Source organism: Lathyrus oleraceus, chromosome 6 (assembly GCF_024323335.1).
Source record: "Lathyrus oleraceus cultivar Zhongwan6 chromosome 6, CAAS_Psat_ZW6_1.0, whole genome shotgun sequence".
Classification (NCBI taxonomy): domain Eukaryota; kingdom Viridiplantae; phylum Streptophyta; class Magnoliopsida; order Fabales; family Fabaceae; genus Lathyrus; species Lathyrus oleraceus.
Window position 1 is genome coordinate 426,615,241 of NC_066584.1, and position 27,957 is coordinate 426,643,197.

A 27,957-nucleotide genomic window follows, 5' to 3' on the forward strand; every position below is an offset into this window, starting at 1 on the left:
GGATGAAAACCTAGGTCAAGAGTTGGTAAACATCTCTCGATCATAAACCAACACAAAGAGTTTTAAATAGAAACAAAGTTTTCATCATATATTCACCATTAAAGAGTTTACACATGAAGATCCTTACATTTACACACAAAGCTAGTAATCACCTACATCTAACCTTGACAAATGGAGGACTTAGCTACTCATTTTCATGGTAGCTTGGTCGACAAGTTTCGGAAGAAGGTTGATCAACATCCAAGTCGGATAATCGATATTGGATGGGAATCCACCTTCTTTTTGTAGAAGATGGTTACAAGATGAAGAGAAAATGAAAACTAGGGCATAAAAGCTCCTAAGAACAATGCTGTAAAAATATCTAACAAAAGTACAAAAGTGGAAAAATGCTATAAAAACTAGGTATGATGCTCAAAAGTGGCACCTGCTACTTATAGAGTAGTACTGGGCTGTCATGCTCGCTAGGCGAGCAGAAAGGCTCGCCTAGCGAGGGTCTAATTGTGGCACCAAAGGCACCTGCGCCCAGAGAAAACAGACTAACTCAAACTGTCATGTTCGCCTAGCGAACACACCTTCGCCTAGCGAAGGACACGCTTCAACCTTCGCCCCAGCGAGGTTGAGAGGTTTTGCTACTGGAATGCTCGCTGGGGACTCGCTAGAGCTTCGCCTAGCGAGTGAGTGCTGGCTGCGCTTTTCACCAAAACTGAACGAACTCGCTACCACCTTCGCTATCAGCTCGCCTGGCGAATTTATTGACATTTTACTAGAGCTTTTCGCTGGGCGCTCGCCTAGCGAGCATGCTGATGAATGCTTGTTTTCTTTGGTTCCTTTGCCAATTTTCTTGTGTCTTCATTTTCAATTATTTCATGCCTTCTTCCTGCACAATAACACACAAATCAAAGGCACCAAGCTCGTTTATCAATGTAATGCATTTCATCTAAAACAAAGGTGATTTTGAAAATTTAGCAAGGAAATAGAGTGAAAGATACCCTTAATTGATGGCTCAAATAAGCACTTTTGGGTATCTAACACTATGCCACCCGTAGCACCTGCTATGGGTCGTAACAGACGTAACCCCCAGGATCAGTGGCCTACTACGGCCACCCGTAGCTCCTTCTACTGGTCGTAGCAGATAAAAACCTCCAGTTTCAGTTGACAAGCTAAGTCTAGTGGTCTGTTACGACCATCTGTAGCACCTGTTACGACCGTAGCAGGCAGACATGTGATTTTCGTAAACTTTCCTTTTTAGGCCAGATTTGGAAATTATTGTGAATTGGGCTATTTTCAGACCTGATCTTATTGTCCAGAAACATTTTATTGACTAGGAGAATCTAAAAAAGGGGTATTTCTCTATTTAAAGGAGATTACTATCACATTTGAGGGGACTTCTTTTGGAACGACAAAAATACAAAGAGAAATATTGAAGAACACATAAGCTTTGGTGGAAGGCAAATTTTCATGAACGGAAGCGATTGAAGATTCAATTTCGTCTCAGTATCTGTAAAGTCTAAATTTTGTATTTTATTTTCATTGAATATTATGAGTAGCTAAACCCCCCAATGCTAGGGGATGTCCGTGATTTGAATATGGAATAACTATGATTTTATATTTGCAATAACAATGTTGTTTTCCATAATTAATTTATTCTCTTGTTGTTCTTAATGCCTGCTCTGTCGGACAAACGAGTTTGACTTACGGTTAACGATTATGCTGGATCGCCATTGTTAATGCCTTGCTTGAGATTATTCTATAGTAGATATTACCTAGAAATAGGGATACCCTATAGAAACCAGAATATTCTTGATAATTGAATGCTTAATTTCCTTTGAATTCTCTATGGACATATGCATTAGGATGGATGATTAAAGGTTTTCTCACTAATGACTTAGGAGGAAACACCCTAAAGATCCGATAATTAATTAATTGATATTTGTTGTTGCAATATTGATTCAGAGTTGTTACATGAATAAATCACACACCCTCCATAGCATACTACTCATATATGTTTTAACCGTTCACCTACTTTATTAATTTTATTTTCAATTGCTTTCATAATTTCACCAAACTATCCTAAAAACCCAAGCTTTTATTTAGTAGAAATTAAGCTCGAACTATGTATCGTCAAGCAGTCCTTGAGATCGATACTATGGATTTTCCCTTTTTATTACTACATTGGCAGATTAGTACACTTGCTAATTTACCAATCAATTCCCTTCCTACAGCATGTGCATATTGCACTTCGTCATTATCTTTTTCTCTTGAATCCTTCTTTCTTCGACAATCTCGAACATAATAACCAAATCCTTGACAATTGTAACACTGCACCTCCTTCATGTCAACTTTCTTTCTTGGATACTTATTGCTTGTGACTTTCTTGGTTGAATCAGAGTGATTATTTGAATTCTTGCTTAACTTCTCATCATTTTCAAGATCCTTTCTCTATTATGCCTTTTCTTTTCCAGACTTCCTGATGAATCTTGCATGTAATGTTTGCTCATCCACCTTCCCCCTTTCTGAGTTCCTCTACTTCAGCATCATCTCCCGAGCCTCCAATGAAGCTTGAAGTTCTTCTAACTTCATCTCATTTAGGTTCTTGAATTCTTCATTAGACACTATAATATGATCAAAATTTGAAGTCAGAGATCTCAACACTTTCTCAATCTTCTACAAATCATTGATCGATTCACCACACACCTTCATCTGGTTCGTGAGTAACACCAATCTTGAGAAGAGATCAGTAACCGATTCATCTTATTTCATTTGTGTTATCTCAAACTGCTTTTGTATCGTCTACAACTTCACCCTCTTCGGTTTTTCATCTCTGCCGTATAAGTTCTTCAACTTGTCTTATGCTCCTTTGGATGTTTCTTCTCCAATATCTTCTCGAACACGTTGGGATTCACACATTGATAAATCAAGAAAATAGATTTTTTGTCTTTCTTCCTTTGTTCCTTGTGTGCAGCCTTCTGAACATCATTTGCATTCACTTCCAATGCAGGTACTCCATCACTCATGATTTCAGCCACATCTTAAAACCCAAAGATGGCATTTATTTGCGTGATCCATCACTCATGATTTCAGATTTAAACAAAGGGGAAGAATGAAGATGAACATGCATCAATCGTGATTTCCCAATTATTGATACGAATCCAACTTTTGATCTTCAAGAAGCACCATCTCCTGTTGTTTTCTAAGTTTCTATCTCTCTAAAATGTATTAACTCACAAAGTAACAACTGAAATTTATTTATAAAAAACAAAAAGTTACAGACCGCACTAAGCCCCAAATTTGGCGCTCAACGCCAAATCCAGAAAAACACATTAAACCGCCTTAAATGGCGCTTAGCGCAGGAAAATGATGCTTAGCGCGCTAGCCCTTGCCTCAGAAACTCCAAGCACGTTTTGAGCGCGCTAATCCCCACCTGAAGCTTTGATTTCTTTCAAAATTTGCATGTTGAAGCTATTTCTTTCGCTTTTTATGTCCAAAGCTCCTCCAATGCAAACATGTCTACAAAATGAGTTGCAAATGATTAATCTACATAATATTTACACATAAGTTGAGGTTTTGACTCGTGAATCAAAAGAATCAATCTAATAAGTGTCATTTTTTCATGCATAAATTCACCATATTTTGGCATTTATCAGCTAGGTGAGTTTTACCAGGACCCCACCATGAAAGCCAATTGTATTGCTAAAAAATCACAATGAGAGATAATACCATCATATTGTAGGATTGTCCAAGAGGCTGCTCACTTAAGGATGGTGGAGAGCTCATGTATATGTTTCTAAGAGAATTTTGTGATCCCTTTACCCTTTTGTGAATGGGATACATACAGGAAACTCACTTGGCTTGGGCCAAAGACCAATGGCATCAAATCCCTTTATTTTGGGAGAACTTATGGGAGTGGGAAGACTGGGCTCTTCCTGTAGCCGTGGGAAAGGCAATTACCCCTTGGTTGATTCTACGCGCCACATATCTCATTAGTGGAATCAATAGAAAACATGGTTTTAGTTAGGGCGGCTAGGCCCAGGCCAAACACAATGAGTAATGTAGGCGCCCTGAATGCACATTTGGCTCAAAAGACTTATGGTGCACTCTTGGTCGCTCGCCCCATACTAGTTAAACAAGAAATGGGGGTTTGAGTTGTTTTCACAGTAATCAAACACTTTTGCAACACCATTCACACGAAAATAAATGCTAACAACACAAGAAATTTATCCTGGTTCGCTTGAAAATCAAAGTTACTCCAGTCCACCCGACCAAGGTGATTTCACCTTCAATAAGGACTTAATCCAATAATCTCAATAGATTACAGAATCGTCTAAGAGTTCAACAATCTCTTAGCCCTCTCAAGTCTATAGACTTAAACAAGTCACTTAAGGAATATCAACAAATTTAGAGAAGTACATGTGTTTCCTTAGTGCTTCTAGGTAAGCAATATAAACACAATTAAGAACATGAATCAATGATCACACTATGAGCAACAACTCTTGTGTGATTACTGAATTTTACAATGAAAGTATGTTGAGTATATAGATCGAAGTGTGTTGTCAAATTCTTGTGTATTCTTGGTAATCAGCATGATGATGATGAGGCTTTTATATAGTGCTTTGAGATGGTACCGTTGTAGGGAAATTAATGGGGATTTCTTGTCCATTATGAGACTTAATGACATTAACTTTCTTGTCCTTTCCATAGCAGTCTTGAAGCATAATCCATAATTTCCTTACTGAGATTTGTACCATACTTAGAATACTTCTTAATTAAGTTTCTAATTTTGATGAGTCAGATGAGCGTGAATCCGATGATTTGTTAAACATAAATTAGAGTGAGTGGAGTCAGAGTCTTTGGGAAGAAGCTTGTAGTCTTCATATATTCTCTTAACCGGTCTTCGGATACTTGTTTGTTGAATAAACTTCAGTTAGAGTATCTTTTGATGTTGTCTTGCAGAGTCATCAGATGTAGAGTCTTCAGACATCAGATATGAACTTCAATGTCATATTCTGTATGTGATTCTTCAGAAGTGTTTTTGTTCAGAGCCATATATGATTTCTTCATTCTTGGATCAACTTTTCTAGACTGCGTTAGATGCCATATATTATTTTCCTCTAATTCATTTTTCCTTAGAAACCTGCACACTTAGAGAAAATCATTAGGGTACCAAATTGTTTCATTCTTTGTTATCATAAAAACTTAGAGATATATTGCAAAACCAAAATCTTGTTCTAACAATCTCCCCCTTTTTTATGATGACAAAACTTAGACTTTTGATGAAACAACAATACTTCACAAGGATACAAATTTAAATGAATCAAAGTTAGATATAGTATGACTCCCATTGAGATTGGAAATCTCCCCCTAAGTCTGATGCTTAGCATTTTTTAAATATATTTGTATCAGAGAAGGGTTTGTGGGGTAGAGAGTTCCTTACAGAGCTTCTTAGGTTGCTTGACTTGTTTCTTAGATACTGATTCAGTTTTCCTTGTTCAGATATATCCTGTAAAACACTTAGACTGTGCAATTGATATTTAATATTTAAAATGTAAGCAGTGCATTCTGAGAGTTAGATATATTATTTCATCAGAAAGGCTTGTCGCATCTCGAAAAATACGATTCCTCGCGATGGTCGCGGAAAAAATTAATGTTCGAACAGAGTCGCCACCGAACTTTATTTATCCCAATGAAGGAATAGGAAAATATCGATAAAACCTTTAGGAAATGGAACAATGGTCGTCGCAACCATATTCGGGTTCGGGAGTGGATTACGTTAGGGGAAGGTATTAGCACCCCTAACGTCCGTTGTACTCAACGAGAACCTTTTAGTTCTAATTTGCGTTTCGAGTGTTAATTTATGTTTGTTCGTTATCTCCGGGTTATAAATATATTGAGATTAGAAATGGATGAGAACCTCAGAAAGGGAAAAGGGGAGGTTTTTTATTAGTGTGCTCGCGAAGATACAACAATCTCCTGCCTACGTATCCTTAAATAAGGAAATCAGAGCATTCGTAGTTCGGGTAACTACGGTTGCTTGGTGTCTTTTACCGAACAACTGTTTAGATCGCGTTCTAAAGGCTAAACGCTGGCTTGTCTATTCTCGGCGGAGGCTTAAGCACTAGTTTGTTGTGCGCATTAGAAAGGATTAAACAATGTTCTTTCTGAAAAGAGTTTTGATCACACGAGGGTGACAAGTTGGATTAATATGTTGGATATTTTGTTTGATTGGTTATGATGTTTTTGGTTGGATGACGATTACTCGGATAGTCGAGTAAGACAACTCGTATCCTAACAGTCGGGAAAGGGAATAAAAGACTCTAGACCGCTTTCTTTTCCATCCTTAATTATAGGAAAGATTTGATAATAATTAAGGTGTTTTGGACGGATGACGGATACTTGGATAATCGAGTAAGACAACTCGTATCCTAATAATCGGAAAAGGAATAGAAGACTCTAGACCGCTTTCTGTTTCATCCGAGTGGTTATGAAAATAAGGTTGTGTATGGTTGATGTATTTCAGAATGAACGACAAGTACTTGAATGACTGAGTAAGACAACTCATCTCCAAGCATTTGAGAAGAGGAATTGAAAACTCAAGACCATCTCCCTTTTCATACAATTTGTTATGAAAATGATTTGATTAAGTTATGAGTTGGTGGAAAAATGACAATTGTTTGACTGACCGAGTAAGAGAACTCGTATTCAAACAATGGAGGAGAGAAGTTGAAGACTCAAAGTCGTCCCCCTTTTCATTCAGCTTATTATGAAAGTGATTTGACTAAGTTGTATGTTTGTGGAAAAATGACAATTGTTCGACTGACCGAGTAAGAGAACTCGTATTCAAACAATTGAGGAGCGAAGTTGAAAACTCAAAGTCAACTCTTTTTTCATTTAGCTTATTGTGAAAATATTTCAATTTAATCGGAGCTTGGAAGTTGGTATAGGAACGACAATTATTTGACTAACCAAGTAAGAGAACTTGTATTCAAATAGTCGAGGAGAAAAATTGAAGACTCAAAGTTATCTCCCTTTCGATTTCTTGTTATAAAAGGATTTGATTTGTTTGTACTTAAATGATTTAGAAATGACGACCATTTGACTAACCGAGTAAGAGAACTCATATTCAAATAATCGAGGAGAGGAATTGAAAACTCAAAGCCATCTCCCTTTTCATTTTCAAATGAAATGGTATTTGATTGTGATTAAGTATTTTAATTTGACTTTCGATGTCGGATCGAGGTTTTAAAAATTGCATTCTTGTGAATGAATTGAATTTATTTAGTGAATAATCCATTTAATCGATTAATTAAAATCGAATAGGTCTCATTGTAAGAAAGCCCAAGAGTAAACCATGTGAGGTTGATGGCGATGCGTTTTCAAGCGATCGACTTACAAAGGCATTTAAAATGGGCTCGACTTTGAATCGAGAAGTTCTATTTGTTTTAAAAATTGGTTTGAATTGATGGCATGAGAATTATAATCTTTTTGTATTTTTTAAGTCTTTATCATTTTTAGGTTCATTTTAAGATGGGATGAAGAATGTACAATGATATAGCAAAAAACAAAGTAAAGTAAATATAAAAAAATAAATGTTAGAAGCGGAATTTAAAAGAATTAGATGTTAATTGCGGAAATTAAAAAATTAGAGTTAATCGTTAAATGTTAGGTGTTAATTGAAATCAACATGAAATAACAAGAGAATTGCAATAAAATACTAAATCTAAAACAAATAACTAAAGTTTAAACAATTAACAAAAGTATCATTAAATTAAAACTCAAAACAATATTAAACTATCAAAAATCTCAATTCTAAACTATTATCCAAAATATTAATTTTAAAATATTAACAAAGATTAAATTCTAAAATCATTCTAAATTAAATTAAAATTTCTAAAACAATTCTAAATCACCTTATAATTTTAATTAATCTACAATCATTTCTAAAAAAGAGATCTAATTAAATTCTAAAATATTAACAAAGATTAAAATCTAAAATCATTTTAAATCAAATTAAAAATTCTAAAATAATTCTAAATCAACTTATAATTCTAATTAATCTACAATTATTTCTAAAAAAAATCTAATTAAATTCTAAAATATTAACAAAGATTAAAATCTAAAATCATTCTAAATCAAATTAAAAATTCTAAAATAATTCTAAATCAACTTATAATTCTAATTAATCTATAATTATTTCTAAAAAAAAGATCTAATTAAATTCTAAAATATTTTCAAAGATTAAAATCTAAGATCATTCTAAATTAAATTAAAAATTCTAAAATAATTCTAAAACAACTTATAATTCTAATGAATCTATAATTATTTCTAAGAAAAAAGATCTAATTAAATTCTAAAATATTTTCAAAGATAAAACTCTAAAATCATTCTAAATTATATTAAAAAATCTAAAATAATTCTAAATCACCTTATAATTCTAATTAATCTACAATTATTTCTAAAAAAAAAGATCTAATTAAATCCTAAAATATTAACAAAGATTAAAATCTAAAATCATTCTAAATCAAATTAAAAATTCTAAAGTAATTCTAATTCAACTTATAATTCTAATTAATCTACAATTATTTCTAAAAAAAAGATCTAATTAAATTCTAAAATAATAACAAAGATTAAAATCTAAAATCATTCTAAATCAAATTAAAAATTCTAAAATAATTATAAATCAACTTATAATTCTAATTAATCTACAATTATTTCTAAACTAAATTTAATATTTCTAATATTTCTAAATCCAACTCTTCAAAAAAATTATAACCTAAATCTAAAAATTCTAATGAACCTAAATTTCTAATTATTTCTAATATTTCTAATACTATTTCTAATCCTAAATTATTTCTAATTAATCCTAATCATAATTAATTTAATCTAATTAATACCTAATCATCTAATTAAGCTAAGTAACCTATATTAACTAAACTTAATCAAGAAAATTTTACCCTATACCCCTACAATTGTACCCATACCCCTACATTTAAATTTTTTTGACCAAAATACCCTCATATAAATAGGGTATATTTTCCGTTTCAAAATTTTTTTACCATTTTCGTTGAAGACTTCCGGAGAAGAAATTTTTTTGGCGTTTTTGCATTGTATACCGGAACACTTAAGAGTAAGTCTTCCGGTTTGAAAAGTGTATACCGGAACACTTCTCTAAAGTGTTCCGGTTTGTTGTTTTTATGGACACTGAACCGGAAGTCTTCTAGAAAGTCTTCCGGTTTGTATACTTGTATACCGGAACACTTTCCTCAAGACTTCCGGTTTGGATGATGTATACCGGAACTCTTCTTTGAAGTGTTCCGGTACGTAATTTTTTTTTTTTTTTTTTTTAATTTTAATTATTTTTTTTAACATTATTTTTGCAATGGTTCGAAGAAGAGGTGCAGATGGCCGGATTCCAGTCCGCACGTTAGACCGGGGTGCATCTTCATCTGCAGCTGCAGCTGAGCCGACTGGATATCCAGGAGGGCCGTACGATACATCTCTTTTGGTGAAGTACGAGCATCATGTTGCTCGACATATATGGTTTGGTGAGGTAAGTAAACGGACTATATTTGAAAATGAATAATAGTTGAATATTTTATAATTTATTTTCTAAAATGTGTTTTAATTGTTTTTAGGAAAGAGGACCAAAGAAAGAGTTGAAGGTTGCCGGACATGGACTGAAGTTGAATTCTAGGGTTCCATTGGCTCTTCCACCACAGATGGAGAGTTGGGTATCTAGATCCGGTTTAGCTTCACTGCAGAGAACGAGTCTGAACAAGATAAACACAAATCTTGTCTCTGCATTTGTGGAAAGATGGCATCTAGAGACATCTTCATTTCACATGCCGTTTGGTGAAATGAGCATTACTTTAGATGATGTCGCATGTCTACTTCACTTGCCCATTAGGGGTATCTTTTGGAGTCCTCAGGATGTGACTGAAGAGCTAGCTGTTGAACTTGTTGTTGAACTTGCTGTTGACTACCTCAGGATGTGCCCAAAATATCTCTTTCACCACTTCCGAGTCATCATGTTTTCTACTCCAATACACATATCATGCATCCTCAATAAGCTTAAACAAATGTTGTATCTCACTCCTTGGACCTCTTATCTCTTTTTCTATCACACTCTTATGCTTGTATACTTGTGTAATCCGAGTGACATTCTCAGGAAACTTGTCTTGCAAGGAAAGCAAAATGTTTCTAGGTGCTACATGTCTCTTTGCCAAATCAGCGACATGTTGCTTCTCATCTGTGGTCAACCTACCAATAAACGAATGACCTTCTAATCTATCAGGTAAACCATGATTATGTAACCCACATTTTACATCAATCTTCCAACCAGATCCATCTTTCGCCGGAGTCGACCTGATTTTAAATGGACATCCACATTTCTTGGAAGCACTTTGGGTACCACTATCACTAATCTTGTGTTTCCCACCTTTATCACAACCAAATATTATTTTGTTACTTCTCCCTCTCTTCCCCGTTTCAGTATCTGAACGACTGATAATAACAGTTACTTTATTATCGATTCCAACCTTTTTAATCCATCTGATAACCTCTTCTCGTGTACCAAATCTTTCCGTCGTCATAAACGCATCAGTAGTATCTACACATATTTTGGGAAGATTTTCCATTTCTGTAAAAAAAAAAAAATTAAAAAAAAAAACGTACCGGAAGACTTTAGGAAAGACTTCCGGAACACACATAATGCATACCAGAACTCTTTGGAGAAGAGTTCCGGTATGCAAATATTTTTGAATTTTTTTTTATATGAACCGGAACTCTTTCCTTAAGTGTTCCGGTTTGTTTTTTTTGTGTTCCGGAAGTCTTTCCTAAAGTCTTCCGGTTTGTAAAAATACATACCGGAAGTCTTCTCCAAAGAGTTCCGGTGCGAGGGGTGTGAAAGTGTAATTTTTGCAATTTTCAACAGAATGGTAAAAATGAAATGGTAAATTGGTTAAAACCAATTAAGGGTAAAATGGGAAATTTTAAATTTTTGTAGGGGTATGGGATTAATTGTAGGGGTACAAGGTAAAATTTTCCTTAATCAACTAGTAACCAAAACCAAAAAAATAAGCCCAAAGAAGTTGAGAATGGGCTCAACAAAAGGTTATCAGAGCCCAATCGGATGGGGTGCAGTAGCATTGAGGGAGTGTACACGCAGGCCAAAATCGCTTGGGCCAAAGGCCCAAGTCTCACCAACATAATTAGGTTTTACAACAAAAGCTTCAGATCGTACCTTCAAAATTTCCCCAGAATGAGCGACCTTGTAAAACTGAAGAACAACTAGATTCACCTTCCTATGCTTGTGCTTAATCTTCTTCGGCTTGGTGTAGGTCTTCTTCTTACGCTTCTCGGCTCCACCACAGAGACGGAGAACAAGGTGGAGTGTGGATTCCTTCTGGATGTTGTAGTCAGCAAGAGTGCGACCGTCTTCTAGCTGTTTGCCGGCGAAGATCAGTCGCTGTTGGTCCGGTGGGATTCCTTCCTTATCTTGGATCTTTGCTTTGACATTGTCGATGGTGTCGGAAGACTCGACCTCGAGGGTGATGGTTTTCCCCGTCAGGGTTTTGACGAAGATCTGCATCTGGATTAGGTTTTGCGCCGGAAGAGATGGAAATTGGGGACGCAAGGGTTTGTGACGGCGGAAGAAGAAACGAAAGGTGGTGGTCCGGTAGAATGGATTTGATCGGAGGTGAAGAAGGGTGATATCGTTGAGTTGTGGTGGTGGAGGGTGAGTGGTCGATTTGTTGGAAGGAGAAGAAGATGAAGCTGCCAGTGATGATGCCTCCCGTCTCCAGATAAGCCTCCTTCTTCTATTTCGTTTTTTAGGGTTTTGAAAAAAATAGCTTTGCTGCGTTTATGTTGTTCTTGATTTTGGGTTTTGAAAAATAGTTTTTGCTGCGTTTATGGCTGTTCTTGCTGTTGTGTTTAGAGTTTCTTTTTGAAAAAATCTCTTACTGTTGATCTGTATCTATGTTAACCTCTCATCCAAATTTATGAAGACCAGATTAAGTCTTAAGAAACTCTTTGCTTTCTTGAATTTCTCATCCCAGATTATGTGGGATTTGGTTTATTCTGTTTTAAGTTAATGTTAAAAGCGCTTTTTGGATTTGGTTTATTCTGTTTTAAGTTAATGTTAAAAGCGCTTTTTGGATGCTTAGGTTAAACTTATGGATAAAGCTTCAAACTGAATGATTCATTTAGTTGTTTTTCAGCTCTCTAAGTGCTTTTGAAAAGTGCTTTTACAATAAGCTATTTTCTCTTTGCAGGTCACAGGTTTGAAGGGACTTTGATGGAATGGAAAAGTGGCTGCTCCAAGCTTCAAGACATCATGTTTTTGTGTCTAGGTCCAAAGGAGTGTTTAACCAATCCATTGATTTTGGTCTTGGTCATTAGAATTAGGAACCTGTTTTTGTTTTTGCAGTAACTTCCACTTAATAAAAAAATGTAATTATTTAATTTTAATAAAAAAAATTTAAAGACAAAATGTATTTGGATTATTTGGAACTTATTGAAATAAATTTTAATTATGTAATTACCTTTTAAGCTTTTCAAAATTAACTCAATATTTATTTATGCTAATCAATTTCAACTTTTAAAAACAACATATTTTTAACTTAAGTAAAATGATTTAATTTTTAAAACAACAAATTTCTAACTTAAGTATAATGACTTAATTTTAAAAACAAAATATTTCTAACTTAAGTATAATGACTTAATTTTAAAAACAAAATATTTCTAACTTAAGTATAATGACTTAATTTTAAAAACACAATATTTCTAACTTTAGTATAATGACTTAATTTAAAAAATAACATAATTCTAACTTAGATACAAAGAAACTAAGTATAGTGATTTAATTTAAAAACAACACAATTCTATTTTAAATACAAAAATCTAAATATGGGACTTTTTAAATTAAAAAAAATAACAAAAATCTATTTTAAATACAAAAATCTAAATATGGAACTTTTAATTTAAAAAAAAACAACACAATTCTATTTTAAATACAAAAATCTAGATATGGAACTTTCAATTTAAAAAAACAACACATATTCTAATCCAAACACAAAAATCTAAATATGAGACTTTTAATTTAAAAAATAACACACTTCTATTTTAAATACAAAAATCTAAATATGGAATTTTTAATTTACAAACGACATATACATGTTTCTAAAAAAATGCAAATTTAATTTGGGAATCCATGAAGAACTTAGAACTTGGTATAAATATTTGGGATGTGTAAATGGACTAGTAAATAGTGATCATAGAAATAAGAACGTGGCTTTTAATACTTACTAATAGAAAAAATAGATTTTGGATTAGTAATGTAAAAAGATTCAAACCACATTTTAGATTATGAACACACTTATGCAAATGAGCCTTTGAAATAAAAATATCTCATGGGTAAACCACAAATGGCCGGACAAAATTGGGGTATAACAAGTCTGTTATTCATTTCTCCCCCTTTTTGTCAGACTCAAAAAGTTTAAAAAATGCAAAACTAAATCACAGAAGGCAAAACAAATCTTCATTGAAAAGTCAGAGAGATACAAGGCAGAAAAGCATAAAAGAAGGAGGCTTCAGAGGCAAAAACTCTTAGAAAAAAATACAAATAAATAATCCTAGAGTGCTTAAGGGTTTGGAGGATGAGGCATCCTCTAAAGAAGCTGAGCAAGCAGGTTTTAGATGTTGGAGTTGACTTGATCTTGCTGGTTGAGTCTGGCTATCACCAGTTGCTATTCTTTCTGAAGCTCTCCCAGAGTCTTGAGAACCAGAGGAGATAGATCAGATGTTGATGACTCACTTTGAGTCAGAGCAACCTCAGATGTCTTCCCATCTTCTTTTGCAGCTTCTTCAGTGTCAGCTCTTGCTTTAGCTTCAGCTTCAGCAATAGTAGATTCAACAATCGCTCTCTCCTTAGCTTCTTTTCTTGCCCTTTCTTCAGCTTCCTTCCTGGCCCGTTCCTCAACTTCCTACGCCAGACGTGCCTCCAGTCTTTCTTCAGCACCTCTGGTATAGTCATTTCTGACTTGTTCAGAGATTCCCTTGAGCTTGAAGACCTCAAATGGCATCCACTTGAGAAATCCATTCCAGTGAGTCCTTACTTCAGAAGGATTGTCACTTAGCCTGAATTCTTCAAATAGCTGCCTGAGCCCCGCAACAGTGTTCTCTGAGAACTTGGCAAAAATCTCATCTTGGGTTGGAAAGGTTAGGTCAAGTTCAGAGGTTTGAGGGATAGGTTCAGAGGGATTGTGGATGGGTTCATAGGGTTCCGAGATGGGTTCAGAAGGAGATGGAAGGGTTTTAGAGGGTTCTGAAGTGGGTGCAGAAGGGGGTGGTATTGGTTCAGAGGCTTCTGGTATAGACTTAGTCTGTTTAGATTCTGTTGTGGCTTAAAGTTTCGCAAGAGTGAGGGGGGTTGGGTCAGGGACGTATGAATCTTCAGAGTTTGAGGTTAGGTCATAGTATGAAGGATAATTGGGAGTAGATGAGGGAGTTGATATGGGTTCATTTAGAAACCTAGCATCAGATACAAGGATTGAGGTGGTTGTTAGGTTAAATTTTGGCAGTGGGGGTGAGGATGTGTTTGGTTCAGAAGTGTAGGATTCTGAAAGAATGGGGATGAAGATGGTTGGTTCAGAGGGAGAGATGATAGATGGTGGTTGGGGTAGGGATGATAGAATTTTCCTAGAACCAGAGCTTAGGGGAGCTTCAGAAATAAGAGATTTACATGGTGCAGAGGAGCTTAGAGGCACATGTTGCTTTTGAGATGCTGAAGATTCTCCCAGCTTCTGAGTCTTCTTCTTCTTCTTCTTCTTCTTCTCAAAGGGCTCTCTCTTCCTCTTCATAAAATTTGGTGGTTGTTCTGGTAGCCAGTCCAAGGTGAATCCAGAGATGTCAATTCCATGGGCTTCCAGATCTTGAAGATAGTGAGCGATTACCTCTGGGGGATCAATCTTAGAGAAGAGATACGTCCCATTGGATATCTCCATATGATCCTTTAGAGCTTCCCACGAGGTGTCCAAAGTAGGTTTAACTCTGACCTTGTCAATTAGCCCCATGCTTTTCAAATTCTTGGCATTCAGAGGCTTGCCCACGTCCACCATAACGTCTTCCACCATGTTGATAGAGATGAGATGATCCACCAAACCACTCTCTATGAGAACATCAAAAATTAGTCTCCCCATAGGGATGTAATTTTTGGGCTTCATATTGTTCCTGGTATCTCTAATGAGATCCCTCATATATTTGAAGAGGAGAGATGGAAGATTCAACTTCAACCCTTTGTACAGATAGTATAGAATGCACTTCTGATCCGTATTAATGTAGTCAGAGGAGTTGGACGTTGGACGATGGTGGATAGTTCCTAGAATGATCTTCAATCAAACTCTCAGATTTTGGTGAAGTTTTTTGTTCTTTGAAGTTTTCCCTTCTGGGTTTTGAGAGAAAATAGATGGGATGATTTCCTGGGACATATATTTTTCCATAGGATTGATATTGTATATTCTTCTGCCCCATACTGTTTCCATGTTCAGCAGCTTATCAATAGAATTCTCCGTGATTATAGTCTTGACACCCAAAATGTAGGATACGATGCAGTGGTCATCGTAGTCAGCAAACCTCCATAATTCCTTCACTAGGAATGTGTAAACTGGACATAGATCCGTTTGAAGTAGTTTCCCCACCCTTCACCAAGAATTTCAAAATCAACCAAGAGTTCACACAAAACTTCCAATTTTTCAAAAGGAGTGACAAGATTGATGTGAGGGGGCGATCAAGAACATGATGTTCTTTATATGAAGTTGTTGAGTGCGTAGCAGTAAGGGATGTAACCTGTTGTGGAGCTTCAACTGGTTGCTCAACAACATTCATTTGTTGAGAAAATTTGAAAACTTGTTATTATTGAGGATTCATGTTGCAGTTGTTGAAGGAGATGAAGTTGCAATGAAGATGCAAGGAGGTTTAGGTTGCAAAGAGAATGAAGGAAAGGGCTTTGTGTACGTTGTGGGAGTGAAAATTGTGAAAGTGGAAATTATGGTAAAATATATACACATTCAAAACACATGTAAAACGACAGTGTTAGGGAATAAAAGTAATTATGATTGCTAAAATATGAGTTGACAAACGTGGGGAGAATTAAATGTAGCTAATGATGATTGTCTAATCTCAAAAATATGCACACTGCTCGAGGAGATCTCAACAGTTTGACTCTTGAGTTCTGAGCTAGACAGTTGTCTAGAAGATCCAAAGCCACACGTTTGAGAGCCCATGTTTTGATGTTTCTAGAGTCAAGAATACCAAGAGGTTTATGACTCAAAAGGATTCTAATCCAGATATCATCTAACTTGTAGAAGTACCAGAACCAGAACCAGATAAACAACATATGTTTAAGTCAGAGTCTATTTTAACATTTGAGAGGAGAAGCACAAGTTCAGATTCATTCTGGGAAATCTGCCATATTTAAATGTTTCAGAATGAAAATAAATCCATCTTCAGCTAAGGGTTTTGTGAAGATGTCAACCCATTGATGGTCTGTATCTATGAGTTTTAAAATAATTATCCCTTTCTGAACATAGTCTCTGATAAAATGATGTTTAATTTCTATGTGCTCCGCTCTGAAATGTAAAATTGGATTCTTACTTAGACATATAGCAACAACATTGTCACAAAAGATAGGGATATTACTCTCATAGATCTGAAAGTCCTTAAGCTGATTCTTCATCCAAAGCATCTGAGTGCGGAATAGTGAAACTGAAATATATTTTGCTTCTGCAGTTGATAGTGCAATGGTTGATTGTCTTTTTCTAGCCCACGAGATGAGGTTTCTTCCCAGAACTTGACAATTCCCAGATGTGCTTATGTGTTCCAATCTGTCTCCAGCGTAATCTGCATTACAGTACCCAGAAAGCCTATACTCTAATGTTTTCTTATACATCAGGCCAAAGTTAGGTGTTCCTTTTAGATACCTCAGAATTCTCTTAACAATTGTTAAGTGAGATTCCCTTGGATTTGACTGAAATCTAGCACAGAGACATATGCTGAATAATATATCTGGACGCATAACAGCCAGATAGAGAAGAGAACCTATCATACCACGATAGAGTTTCTGACAAACCTTTTGACCCACCTCTTCTTTCTCTAGGATGCATGAGAGTCTTTGCCGATTTGCTTTCTAACATGTCAAATTTCTTCAGAATGTCTTTTATGTATTTGCTTTGATATACATATGTGGCTTCTGATGTTTGGTTGATTTGAATCCCCAGAAAGAACTTTAGTTCTTGCATCAGACTCATTTCAAATTCTGCCTGCATTAGCTCAGAAAATTCTTGACAAACATAGGGGTTAGTAGAACCAAATATTATGTCATCAGCGTATATATGACATATCATGAGATTGTTTTTGATGTTTTTGTAGAAGAGAATGGAGTCCCCTTTGCCTCTAATAAAGTCATTTTCCAGAAGAAATGAACTAAGTCTTTCATACCAAGCTTTGGGATCTTGTTTCAGACCATAAAGATATTTTTTCAATTTAAAAATATGTTCTGAACATTTTGAGTTTTCAAAACCAGGACGTTGATGGACATACACCTCTTTAGAAATATACCCATTCAGAAACACGCTTTTGACATCCATCTGATATAATTTGATGGAATAATTTACAACAAAAGATACAAGAAGACAAATACATTCTAACCTGGCGACTAGAGAAAAGTTTTCATTATAGTCAATACCTTCATGTTGATTATAACCTTGTGCCACTAGTCGTGCTTTGTTTCTGACCACTTCACCCTTTTCATTTAGTTCGTTTCTGTAAATCCATTTGGTTCCAATCACATGAGTTCCCCTGGGTCATGGTACAAGATCCTAAACATAATTCTTGGCAAACTGATCAAGTTCTTCTTTCATTGCCAGAATCCATTCCTTGTCTTGAATAGCTTCTTCACAGGATGTTGGCTCTATCAGAGATACTAGTCCCAGAAGTGTTTCTTCAGAAACTTTGAATGTTGATCTCGTTCTGACAGGTTCATTTTTGTTTCCCAGAATCAGTTCTTCAGAAACATTTTGTCTATTTCTTGATCTTTTTTGATTGATTATGACTTCAGGTGCTTCTGACGTTTCTTTTTCTGCTTCTTTAGATTCTTTGGTCTTTTCGTCAGAACCTGCAAGTGTTATCTCCAAATCTGCAAAATTCTCAACTAGCTTTGACTTTTCAAAGTCAAACTTATCATTAAATTTGACATGTATTGATTCTTCTATAATTTGTGTTTTTGTATTGTATACTCCGTATCCTTTAGAACATTCTGAGTATCCCAACATAATACACTTTTGTTCTTTAAAGTCAAACTTGTTCAAATTATTTTTGGTATTCATAATAAAACAGGAACATCCAAAGGGATGAAAGTAAGAGATGTTGGGGTTTCTCCCCTTGCATAGTTCATAAGGAGTCTTCTCTAGAATAGGTCTGATAGAGGTTCTATTTTGAATGTAACACGTTGTATTCATAGCTTTAGCCCATAAGTGCTTAGCCATATTTGTTTCATTAATCATGGTTCTGGCCATTTCTTGGAGAGTCCTATTCTTCCTTTCTACAACTCCATTTTGTTGTGGAGTTATAGGACAGGAGAAATCATGGGATATTCCATTTGAGTCAAAAAGTTCTTCAAAAAGTTTGTTTTCAAATTCGCCACCATGATCACTTCTGACTCTGATGATTTTAGAGTCAAATTCATTTTGCATTTTTGAACAGAAGCTAGTGAACACAAAATGTGACTCATTCTTGTGCCTTAAGAATTTTACCCATGTCCAACAACTATAATCATCAACAATGACAAGTCCATACTTCTTACCATTGACTGACGTTGTCTTAACAGGTCCAAATAGGTCAATGTGTAAAAGTTCTAGAGGTTTAGAGGTAGAAACGACATTTTTTTAAAGTTGTTTTAGAAAATTTTCCTTTCTGACATGCTTCACAAAGAGCATATGAAGAAAACTTCAGCTTAGGTAGGCATCTGACTAACTCAAGTTTATTTAGCTGAGAAATCCTCCTCAAGCTAATGTGACCCAAGCGTCTATGCCACACCCATTGCTCTTCATTTATGGACATCAAACATTTTACGTTTTGATCTTTTAAGTCTGAAAGCTTTATTTTATAAATGTTGTTCTTCCTCTTTCTAGTGAAAAGGACTGTTCCATTTTTCTGATTAACATTTTTGCACGTTTTTTGATTAAAGATTATATCATAACCGTTATCACTTAATTGACTTATGGATAACAAGTTATGTATTAATCCCTCAACATAAAGAACATCATAAATAGAGGGAAGATATCCATTACCAACTATACCAGATCCTCTGATTCTTCCTTTCTGATTTCCTCCAAAGCCTACAAAGCCAACATCTTTAACTTCCAGGTTTTGGAACACGTGCTTTCTTCCCATCATGTGTTGTGAGCATCCAGAGTCCAGGTACCATGATTAGTGTTTTAACTCTGCTACACAGGATATCTGCAACATACACTATTTTATCTTTTGATACCCAGAATCTTTTGGATCCTTTAGGATTAGTTCTCCCAGAGTTTCTGAAAACATTGAGCTTTCTAGCATTATTAAATTTCTGTGTTTGTGCATGTGTGTAATAATAAGAAAAGGGAGATTTAAGTTTGTTTACTAGAGAAGGTTTTAGATCATCTTCATCAGAGTCATATCCAATTCCTCTTTTCTTATTATGACTAACACCATAGATCATAGAAGCCATTTTTCTTCTTTCAAGTCCGTTGTTCAGAAATTTCTGAAAAGCCTTTTCATATTTGTATATGATGGTGTCAGAAGTAGGTGGAGCTTTAGAAAGAGTTTCTTCAAGTTTTGAACATTTTTTGGTTGAAAATTCATTTTCTTTTTCAAGGATAAAATTATTTTCTTTAAGTTTAGAAACTTCTTTCTCAAGCTTATCACACTCTTCAACAGTCTCTTCACGAACCTTTTTCAGGTTCTTGAATTTTTGTCGAAGCTTCTGATACAAGCTCAGAGATTCTGATAAACAGGCTTCCAGATCAGAACAAGAAAAGTTAGAGAATACATCTTTAGAGTCAGACTCTCTTTCAGATGAACTTCCATAGGTAGTCGCCATGAATGCAACATTTGCTTGCTCCTCTTCAAAATCAGATTCTGAAGCTTCAGATTCAGAGTCGTCCTATGTTGCCATGAGTCCCTTCTTCTTTGCTTTAAAGGAGTTTTTCTTGAAACTTTTCTTTCTGGAGCTGTCTTTCTTGATCTTTGGACATTCATTTCTATAGTGTCCAGGTTTTTTGCATTCGTAGCAGGTTACTTCCTTGTTATGTATGCCTCTGGATGTTGAGTATGGACGATCTCCCTTCTGTCTGGGCCTTCTGAAGTTGTTATTTCTTTTTCTCCAGAGTTGTTTGATTCTTCTGGAAAGAAGAGATAACTCCTCTTCATCATCAGAATATTCATTCTCAGATTCATCTTCATCTTCTTCTTCAGCTTGAAAGGCTTTGTTCCTTTTTGGATATTTTTTTTGATCTGGACTTTAGAGCTACTGATTTTCTCTTCTTCTGAGGTTCATCTTCCTCTAGCTCTATCTCATGACTTCTGAGGGAGCTGATAAGTTCTTCAAGGCTTATGTTGTTCAGATCTTTGGATAACTTCATAGCAGTAACTATAGGTCTCCATTTCTTAGGAAAATTTTTGATTATCTTCTTGACATGATCTGCTGTAGTATATCCTTTGTCCAGAACCTTGAGTCCTGCAACTAAGGTTTGGAACCTTGAGAACATTATTTCAACAACTTCATCATCTTCCATTCTGAAGGCTTCATACTTTTGGATTAAGGCAATAACCTTAGTATCTTTAACTTGATTATTGCCTTCGTGAGTCATTTTCAAGGAATCAAATATTTCTTTAGTTGTTTCCCTGTTGATGATCTTCTCGTACTCATTGTAGGAGATTTCATTCAATAAAATAGTTTTAGCTTTATGGTGATTCTTGAAATCACGCTTCTGATCATCACTCATTCTTCTTCTTGGAATAGCGATACGAATAGCAGAAATGCGATGCGTGGTTCATAGCCATTTATGATAATGTCCTATAGGCCTAGGAAGAAGATTTCAATTCTGTCCTTCCAGTAGTCAAATTTTTCTCCATCAAAAATGGGAGGTTTAACGTTGTAGCTATCTCTTTCATTTGTGTTAGCCATGATGTTTTTCTCACGCTGGATCTCTCTACATTGTTAAGTGTTTGATTCAAAAATCAATAACAGAGCCGAAGCTCTGATACCAATTGAAGGTAGATAAAAACAAGAAATGGGGGTTTGAATTGTTTTCATAGTAATAAAAAACTTTTGCAACACCACTCACACGAAAGTAAATGCTAACAAAATAAGAAATTTATCCTGGTTCGCTTGAAAATTAAAGCTACTCCAGTCCACCCGACCAAGGTGATTTCGCCTTCAATAAGGACTTAATCCAATAATCTCAATAGATTACAAAATCGTTTAAGAGTTCAACAATCTCTTAGCCCTCTCAAGTCTACAGACTTAAACAAGTCACTTGAGGAATATCAACAAATTTAGAGAAGTACATGTGTTTCCTTAGTGCTTCTAGGTAAGTAGTATAAACACAATTAAGAACACGAATTAATGATCACACTATGAGCAATAACTCTTGTGTGATTACTGAATTTTACAATGAAAGTATGTTGAGTATATAGATCGAAGTGTATTGTCGAATTCTTGTGTATTCTTGATAATCAACATCATGATGATGATGATGATGCCTTTATATAGTGCTTTGAGATGGTACCGTTGGAGGGAAATTAATGGAGATTTCTTGTCCATTATGAGACTTAATGACATTAACTTTCTTGTCCTTTCCATAGCAGTTTTGGAGCATAATCCATAATTTCCTTATAGAGATTTGTACCATACTTAGAATACTTCTTAATTAAGTTTCTGATTTTGATGAGTCAGATGAACGTGAATCAGAGCGAGCGGAGTCAGAGTCTTTGGGAAGAAGCTTGTAGTCTTCAGATATTCTCTTAATTGGTCTTCAAAGACTTGTTTGTTGAATAGACTTCAGATAGCTGACTTCAGTTAGAGTATCTTCTGATGTTGTCTTGTAGAGTCATTAGATGTAGAATCTTCAAACATCAGATATGAACTTCAATGTCAAATTCTGTATGTGATTCTTCAAAAATGTTTTTGTTCAGAGTCAGATATGATTTCTTCATTGCTGGATCAACTTTTCTGGACTGCGTTAGATGCCAAATATTATTTTTCTCAGATTCATTTTTTCTTAGAAACCTGCACATTTAGAGAAAATTATTAGGGTACCAAATTGTTTCATTCTTTGTTATCATCAAAACTTAGAGATATATTGCAGAACCAAAATCTTATTCTAACAATTTATACGTTTGGTTATTTGAGTGCAAAATACAATTTGAGTTGTATTTTTAGAACTAAATTCAAATTCATGATATTCTTAGAACTAAATTCAAATTCATGATATCTTATTCATAGAAGAGACTACTCATATCCTATATAAGTGTGTATTCAGCTTCACACGATGATAATGCCACCACATGTTGCTTTCTCGAGCACCATGAGATTGAGGCACCAAATACTTGAAAGAAATATCGAGTAGTACTTATTCGATCTTCTTTATCTCCACACCAATTAACATCTGAATAACAAGTAACCATAACTTCTTTTCTTGCAGCCTTCATGTGTGACACCCTTGGTTCACACTTATATCTGCTCACTAATCCGACTGAGAAACTTATATCAGGTTGACTGTTGCACACATATCTCAGAGATCCGAAAATTTGGTTGAACAAGTTGCATCGACTTTGTCTTTCTTTCCATGCTTCTCCAACTTCAAATTTGGTTCGATAGACGAAGATGCAGGAGTCGAGTCATCCATCCTGAATCTCTTGAGTATCTCCTTGACATACTTTCTTTGGTGTAACACCATACCTTGCTTCGACATTTGAAATTCCATGCCTAAGAAGTATGACAACTTTCCCAGATCCTACATTTCAAATTCCTTCTTCATCAGCTCTTTGAACACATGCAAGTTCTTCAAGCTATTTCCAGAAACTAGCAAGTCATCAACATATAAGCAGATGATTGTTATATCTTGTGCCACAACTGTTGGTTGACTTAATTGTAACACAAACGTCTCATTCTCCACATATTTGGCTTCTTGTGGAGGTTTGCCCCTCCTCTATTCAGGCTGGGCTTTTAGGGTTTGTAAAAGCCATTGATTTTACTTTTAATTTCGGTTGGAATGGTATTTGCCTTGAAACTGATTCTTCTTTTGATTTGTTGGCTATTCATGATCCTAAGGTGGTCCATTGGAACATTATGACATTTGGCTTAACTATTTAGTTAGGTTTTTAAGGTTTCGCATTTCTCATATTTATAGAGAAGAGAATCAATGTGCTGATTTTTAGCCTCTTTGACTATCAATTCATCTTTCCCGTTGACTTGAGATACGCCTCTGGGGACCCTTATTCCCTTGCTTGTGCACATCAATTTGGGACGTCCACATTATCGTTTTGTTAATCTCTGAGATAGTTTTGATTTAGCCCATCTCTCTTGTGTTTTTTCTCTTTTTTTCTAATATATTAATTTCCTATAAAAAATCAACTTTACAAAATCAATTGTTTTTACTACATAATCAAACATACACTAAGTGCTTTTAATAGGTAAATTCTGTAGACATTAATATATATATATATATATATATATATATATATATATATATATATATATATATATATATATATATATATATATATATATATATATATACACGCCCTTCCATTAAAACTTTAAATATTAATATATCTGGATATCTACACTAATATTATATAAAATATAAATAATATTTTATATGAGTCATGCTAATTAGTTGATTAAAAATTTTAAATAAAAAAATATTATTATTATTAAGCATTAAATATACATAATATTTTTTTAAAAATTAATTATTTCTATATTCAATATACTTTTAATTTTTTAAAATTTTTTTATCACTTAAAAATACTTAATTTATCTTTTTAATCTCTTAACCATTACATTCGTTAGGATTTTTATGAATTTTTTTTCTTACACTATATTCTACACCTACACCATATTTTACTATTTATTAATACGGTGATCAATAAAATATTATAATAATATATTATTTTTTAAATATATATATATATATATATATATATATATATATATATATATATTTATTATCAGAATGTTTATTAACCAATTTCATAATTTTTAAAACTAATTTCAGTTATATTAACCAACTATAGTGACTATTCAAACTTATTTTTAATATTTTGACGTTTATTATTCAATTTCATAATTTTATTAGCCAACTTCTTACTTTTCATTAGCCAATTTTAATTTATCATTAAAAATTATTTTTAATATCTAAATATTTTTTAAACCAACTTTATCACTTCATTGACCAATATTTTACTATGAAATTGATTAATAAACGTCCAGATATTAAAAATAATTTTAAATAACCATCAAAATTAGTTAATATAAAATATGAAATTGGTTTAAAAAGTTATAAAATTGGATAATAAACATTCCCATATTATTTTAATATTTGACTGAAGTGTACAATGTAATGTAGGGTAAAGAATAACATTTTTCTTTCCTAAAATGCAAACACATCCCTACCCATTTGGTTTGATTCCCATGATTTTGGAATATTGTTACACAACTCCCTCACAATCACATTGTACAAACCATGATATTTGATGTTTTAACTTTAGTGTCGGTGCTACTTCAAATAAACACATTGAAAACGATAGTGTCTGTCAACTCGGAACAGTAGCGTAGCATAGACATGCAAATCCTATGTAGTAAAACTGCTACTCATACCTTTTCTCTATATGGCTTCCATGAAACTTGTTTGCGACTTCTCTCATTCTGCAACTCAAACTCACTCAGAGAAGGAGTATGCATTCATAGCCCCATAATCAAACTGGGTCTTCAACATGACTTGTATTTAAACAACAATTTGTTATCTTTGTATGCAAAATGCTTTGGAGTTCATCACGCACGCCATTTGTTCGATGAAATGCCTTGCAGAGATGTTGTATCATGGACCACTGTTCTGTCTTCTCACACCAAGAATAAATATCATTTTGATGCACTTGAATTGTTTTATATGATGTTAAGTTCAGGTCAGTACCCGAACGAGTTTACATTGTCGAGTGCATTAAGATCATGTTCTGCTTTAGGGGAGTTTGATTGTGGGATGCAAATTCATTCATCTGTTGTGAAGCTTGGGTTAGAGATGAATCCTTTTCTCGGCACTTCTTTGATTGAGTTTTATACGAAAAGTTGTTGTAGTAGTGTTGAAGGGTATAAATTGCTTTCGTTGGTGAGGAATGGTGGTGATGTTGTGTCTTGGACAACGATGATTTCTTCTTTAGTGGAAACTGGTAAATGGGGTGAATCTTTTGAAATCTATGTCAAAATGACTGAAGCAGGTGTTTACCCGAATGAATTCACGTTTGTTAAACTCTTAGGTGCAGTGTCTTCTTTTCTTGGCTTGGCTTATGGGAAAATGTTGCATGCACAGCTAATTATATTTGGGGCTGAAATGAATTTGGTGTTAAAAACAGCTGTTGTTGATATGTATTCAAAATGCAGAAGGATGGAAGATGTTATTAAGGTCTCCAATTTGACACCTGAATATGATGTGTGCTTATGGACCACCATTATCTCTGGATTTAATCAAAATTTGCAGGTTAGAGAGGCTGTCACGGCATTTCTCGATATGGAGTTATCTGGCATCATACCAAATAATTTTACGTATTCTAGTTTATTAAATGGTAGCTCCTCGATTTTATCAGTGCACCTAGGGGAACAATTCCATTCGCGGGTTATAATTATTGGACTTGAGGATGATCTTTTTGTAGGAAATGCACTGGTTGATATGTACATGAAATGCTCCTGCAGCACTTCAAATGCTGTGAAAGCTTTTAGAGGGATAGCATCACCGAATGTCATCTCTTGGACTTCTTTGATTGCCGGTTTTACAGAAAATGGATTAGAAGAAGAATCTTTCCAGTTGTTTGCTGAGATGCAAGCAGCAGGAGTACAACCAAATTCATTTACACTGTCTACCATTCTTGGAGCTTGCAGCAAAATGAGGTCTGTTGCTCCAACTATGATGCTCCATGGACATATAATAAAAACAAAAGCAGATATAGATGTAGCTGTTGGGAATGCTCTTGTAGATGCTTATGCTGGAGGGGGGATGACGGATGAGGCATGGTCTGTAATTGATATGATGGAACGTAGAGATCCCATCACATACACATGTTTATCTGCAAGACTAAACCAGAAGGGGGATCATGGAATGGCATTAAAAGTTTTCATTCACATGTGCAATGATGGGATTAAGATGGATGAATTCAGTTTGGCAAGTTTTTTATCAGCTGCAGCTGGTTTAGGCACAATGGAAGCTGGAAAACAGTTGCATTGTTATTCATTCAAATCAGGGTTCCAGAGATATAACTCAGTTTCAAACAGCTTAGTTCACTTGTACAGCAAATGTGGTAGTGTGCATGATGCATATAGAGCTTTCGAAGATATAAATGCGCCAGATGCATTTTCATGGAATGGTTTGATATCTGGGTTGGCATCAAATGGATATATAACCCATGCTCTTTCTGCTTTTGATGAGATGAGGTTAGCAGGAGTTAAACCTGATGCTATTACACTCTTATCACTGATTTCTGCTTGCAGCCATGGTGGTTTATTAGACCTAGGTCTTGAGTATTTCTATTCTATGGAAAAAGTATACCATATAACACCAAAACTGGATCACTTTGTGTGTTTAGTTGATCTCCTAGGTAGAGGTGGCCGCCTAGAGGAAGCTATGGGGGTTATTGAAACAATGCCGTTCAAGCCAGACTCTTTGATTTGTAAAACTTTATTAAATGCTTGCAGTTTACATGGAAATGTTGCTCTAGGAGAAGATATGGCAAGGAGATGTCTTGAGCTTGATCCATCTGATCCTGCAATATATTTGCTTCTTGCAAACTTATACGACAGTGCTGGACTCTCTGATTTTGGAGAGAAGACACGTCGGTTGATGAGAGAAAGAGGTTTAAAGAGAAGTCCCGGGCAGTGCTGGATGGAGATAAGAAGCAGAGTTCATCACTTCTCGGCAGGAGAGAAGATTAATGATGAGATTAATGAAAAGCTGAAGTTTCTTACAGCTGAATTTAGGAATAGAGGGTATCAATACCAAGAGAATGAAGATAAGTTATACCACTCAGAGCAATTGGCAGTTGCATTTGGTGTTCTTAATGTACCAGCTATGGCTCCAATACGCATATACAAGAATTCACTGATCTGCCCTCACTGTCATACTTTTATAATGCTTTCAACCAAAGTGGTTGGTAGGGAGATAATTTTGAGGGATAGGAAACGATTCCATTTCTTTAAGGATGGCCAGTGTTCTTGCAGAGGTCATCCCTGATGCAGAAACATTTCCTTGTCTTAGGCTTATAGCAATGTAAATAGAAACCCAGAAAGGTTGTTGAGTCATATAACTGGACAAATGCCATGCTATCTTGGAAAAGAACTTGAATGAGCAGAAGATTTTGTAAATTATGAACTTTAGTTCTTATATTACATTGTTTTTAACTAAGAATTGCTCAATATCAGTTTTTCATTTGCTTTATTTTTTCTCTTGACTCTCCAATTGATGAACAAATCAGAAGCGCATGCTTCAGATTGTGAAATCATATCCAACTGATTGTGTGTACTTAGCATATTGAAGAATGAATGGGCAATGAAATCTTATTTCATCTTGAGCACTTCAATGTAGGGGACCTTTCGTGGTTTTGATAAAAAAAATGGCAATACTTACTGAGACTGAAATTATTCATTAAACAATATTC

At 34.8% G+C, this 27,957-nt stretch overlaps 2 protein-coding genes across 2 annotated transcripts; one reads left to right on the top strand and one right to left on the bottom strand.

Annotated features, from left to right (window-relative positions):
- Nucleotides 1-11,070: 11,070 nt before the first annotated feature.
- Nucleotides 11,071-12,108, bottom strand: LOC127097219 (ubiquitin-40S ribosomal protein S27a-like). The gene has a single exon (XM_051035724.1). The coding sequence runs from the start codon at nucleotides 11,582-11,584 to the stop codon at nucleotides 11,111-11,113; it is 474 nt and encodes a 157-aa protein (XP_050891681.1). The 5' UTR covers nucleotides 11,585-12,108; the 3' UTR covers nucleotides 11,071-11,110.
- A 12,559-nt stretch (nucleotides 12,109-24,667) lies between these two features.
- LOC127097220 (pentatricopeptide repeat-containing protein At5g52850, chloroplastic) lies at nucleotides 24,668-27,737 on the top strand. Its single transcript, XM_051035726.1, has one exon. The coding sequence runs from the start codon at nucleotides 24,882-24,884 to the stop codon at nucleotides 27,531-27,533; it is 2,652 nt and encodes an 883-aa protein (XP_050891683.1). The 5' UTR covers nucleotides 24,668-24,881; the 3' UTR covers nucleotides 27,534-27,737.
- The last annotated feature ends 220 nt before the right edge of the window (nucleotides 27,738-27,957 follow it).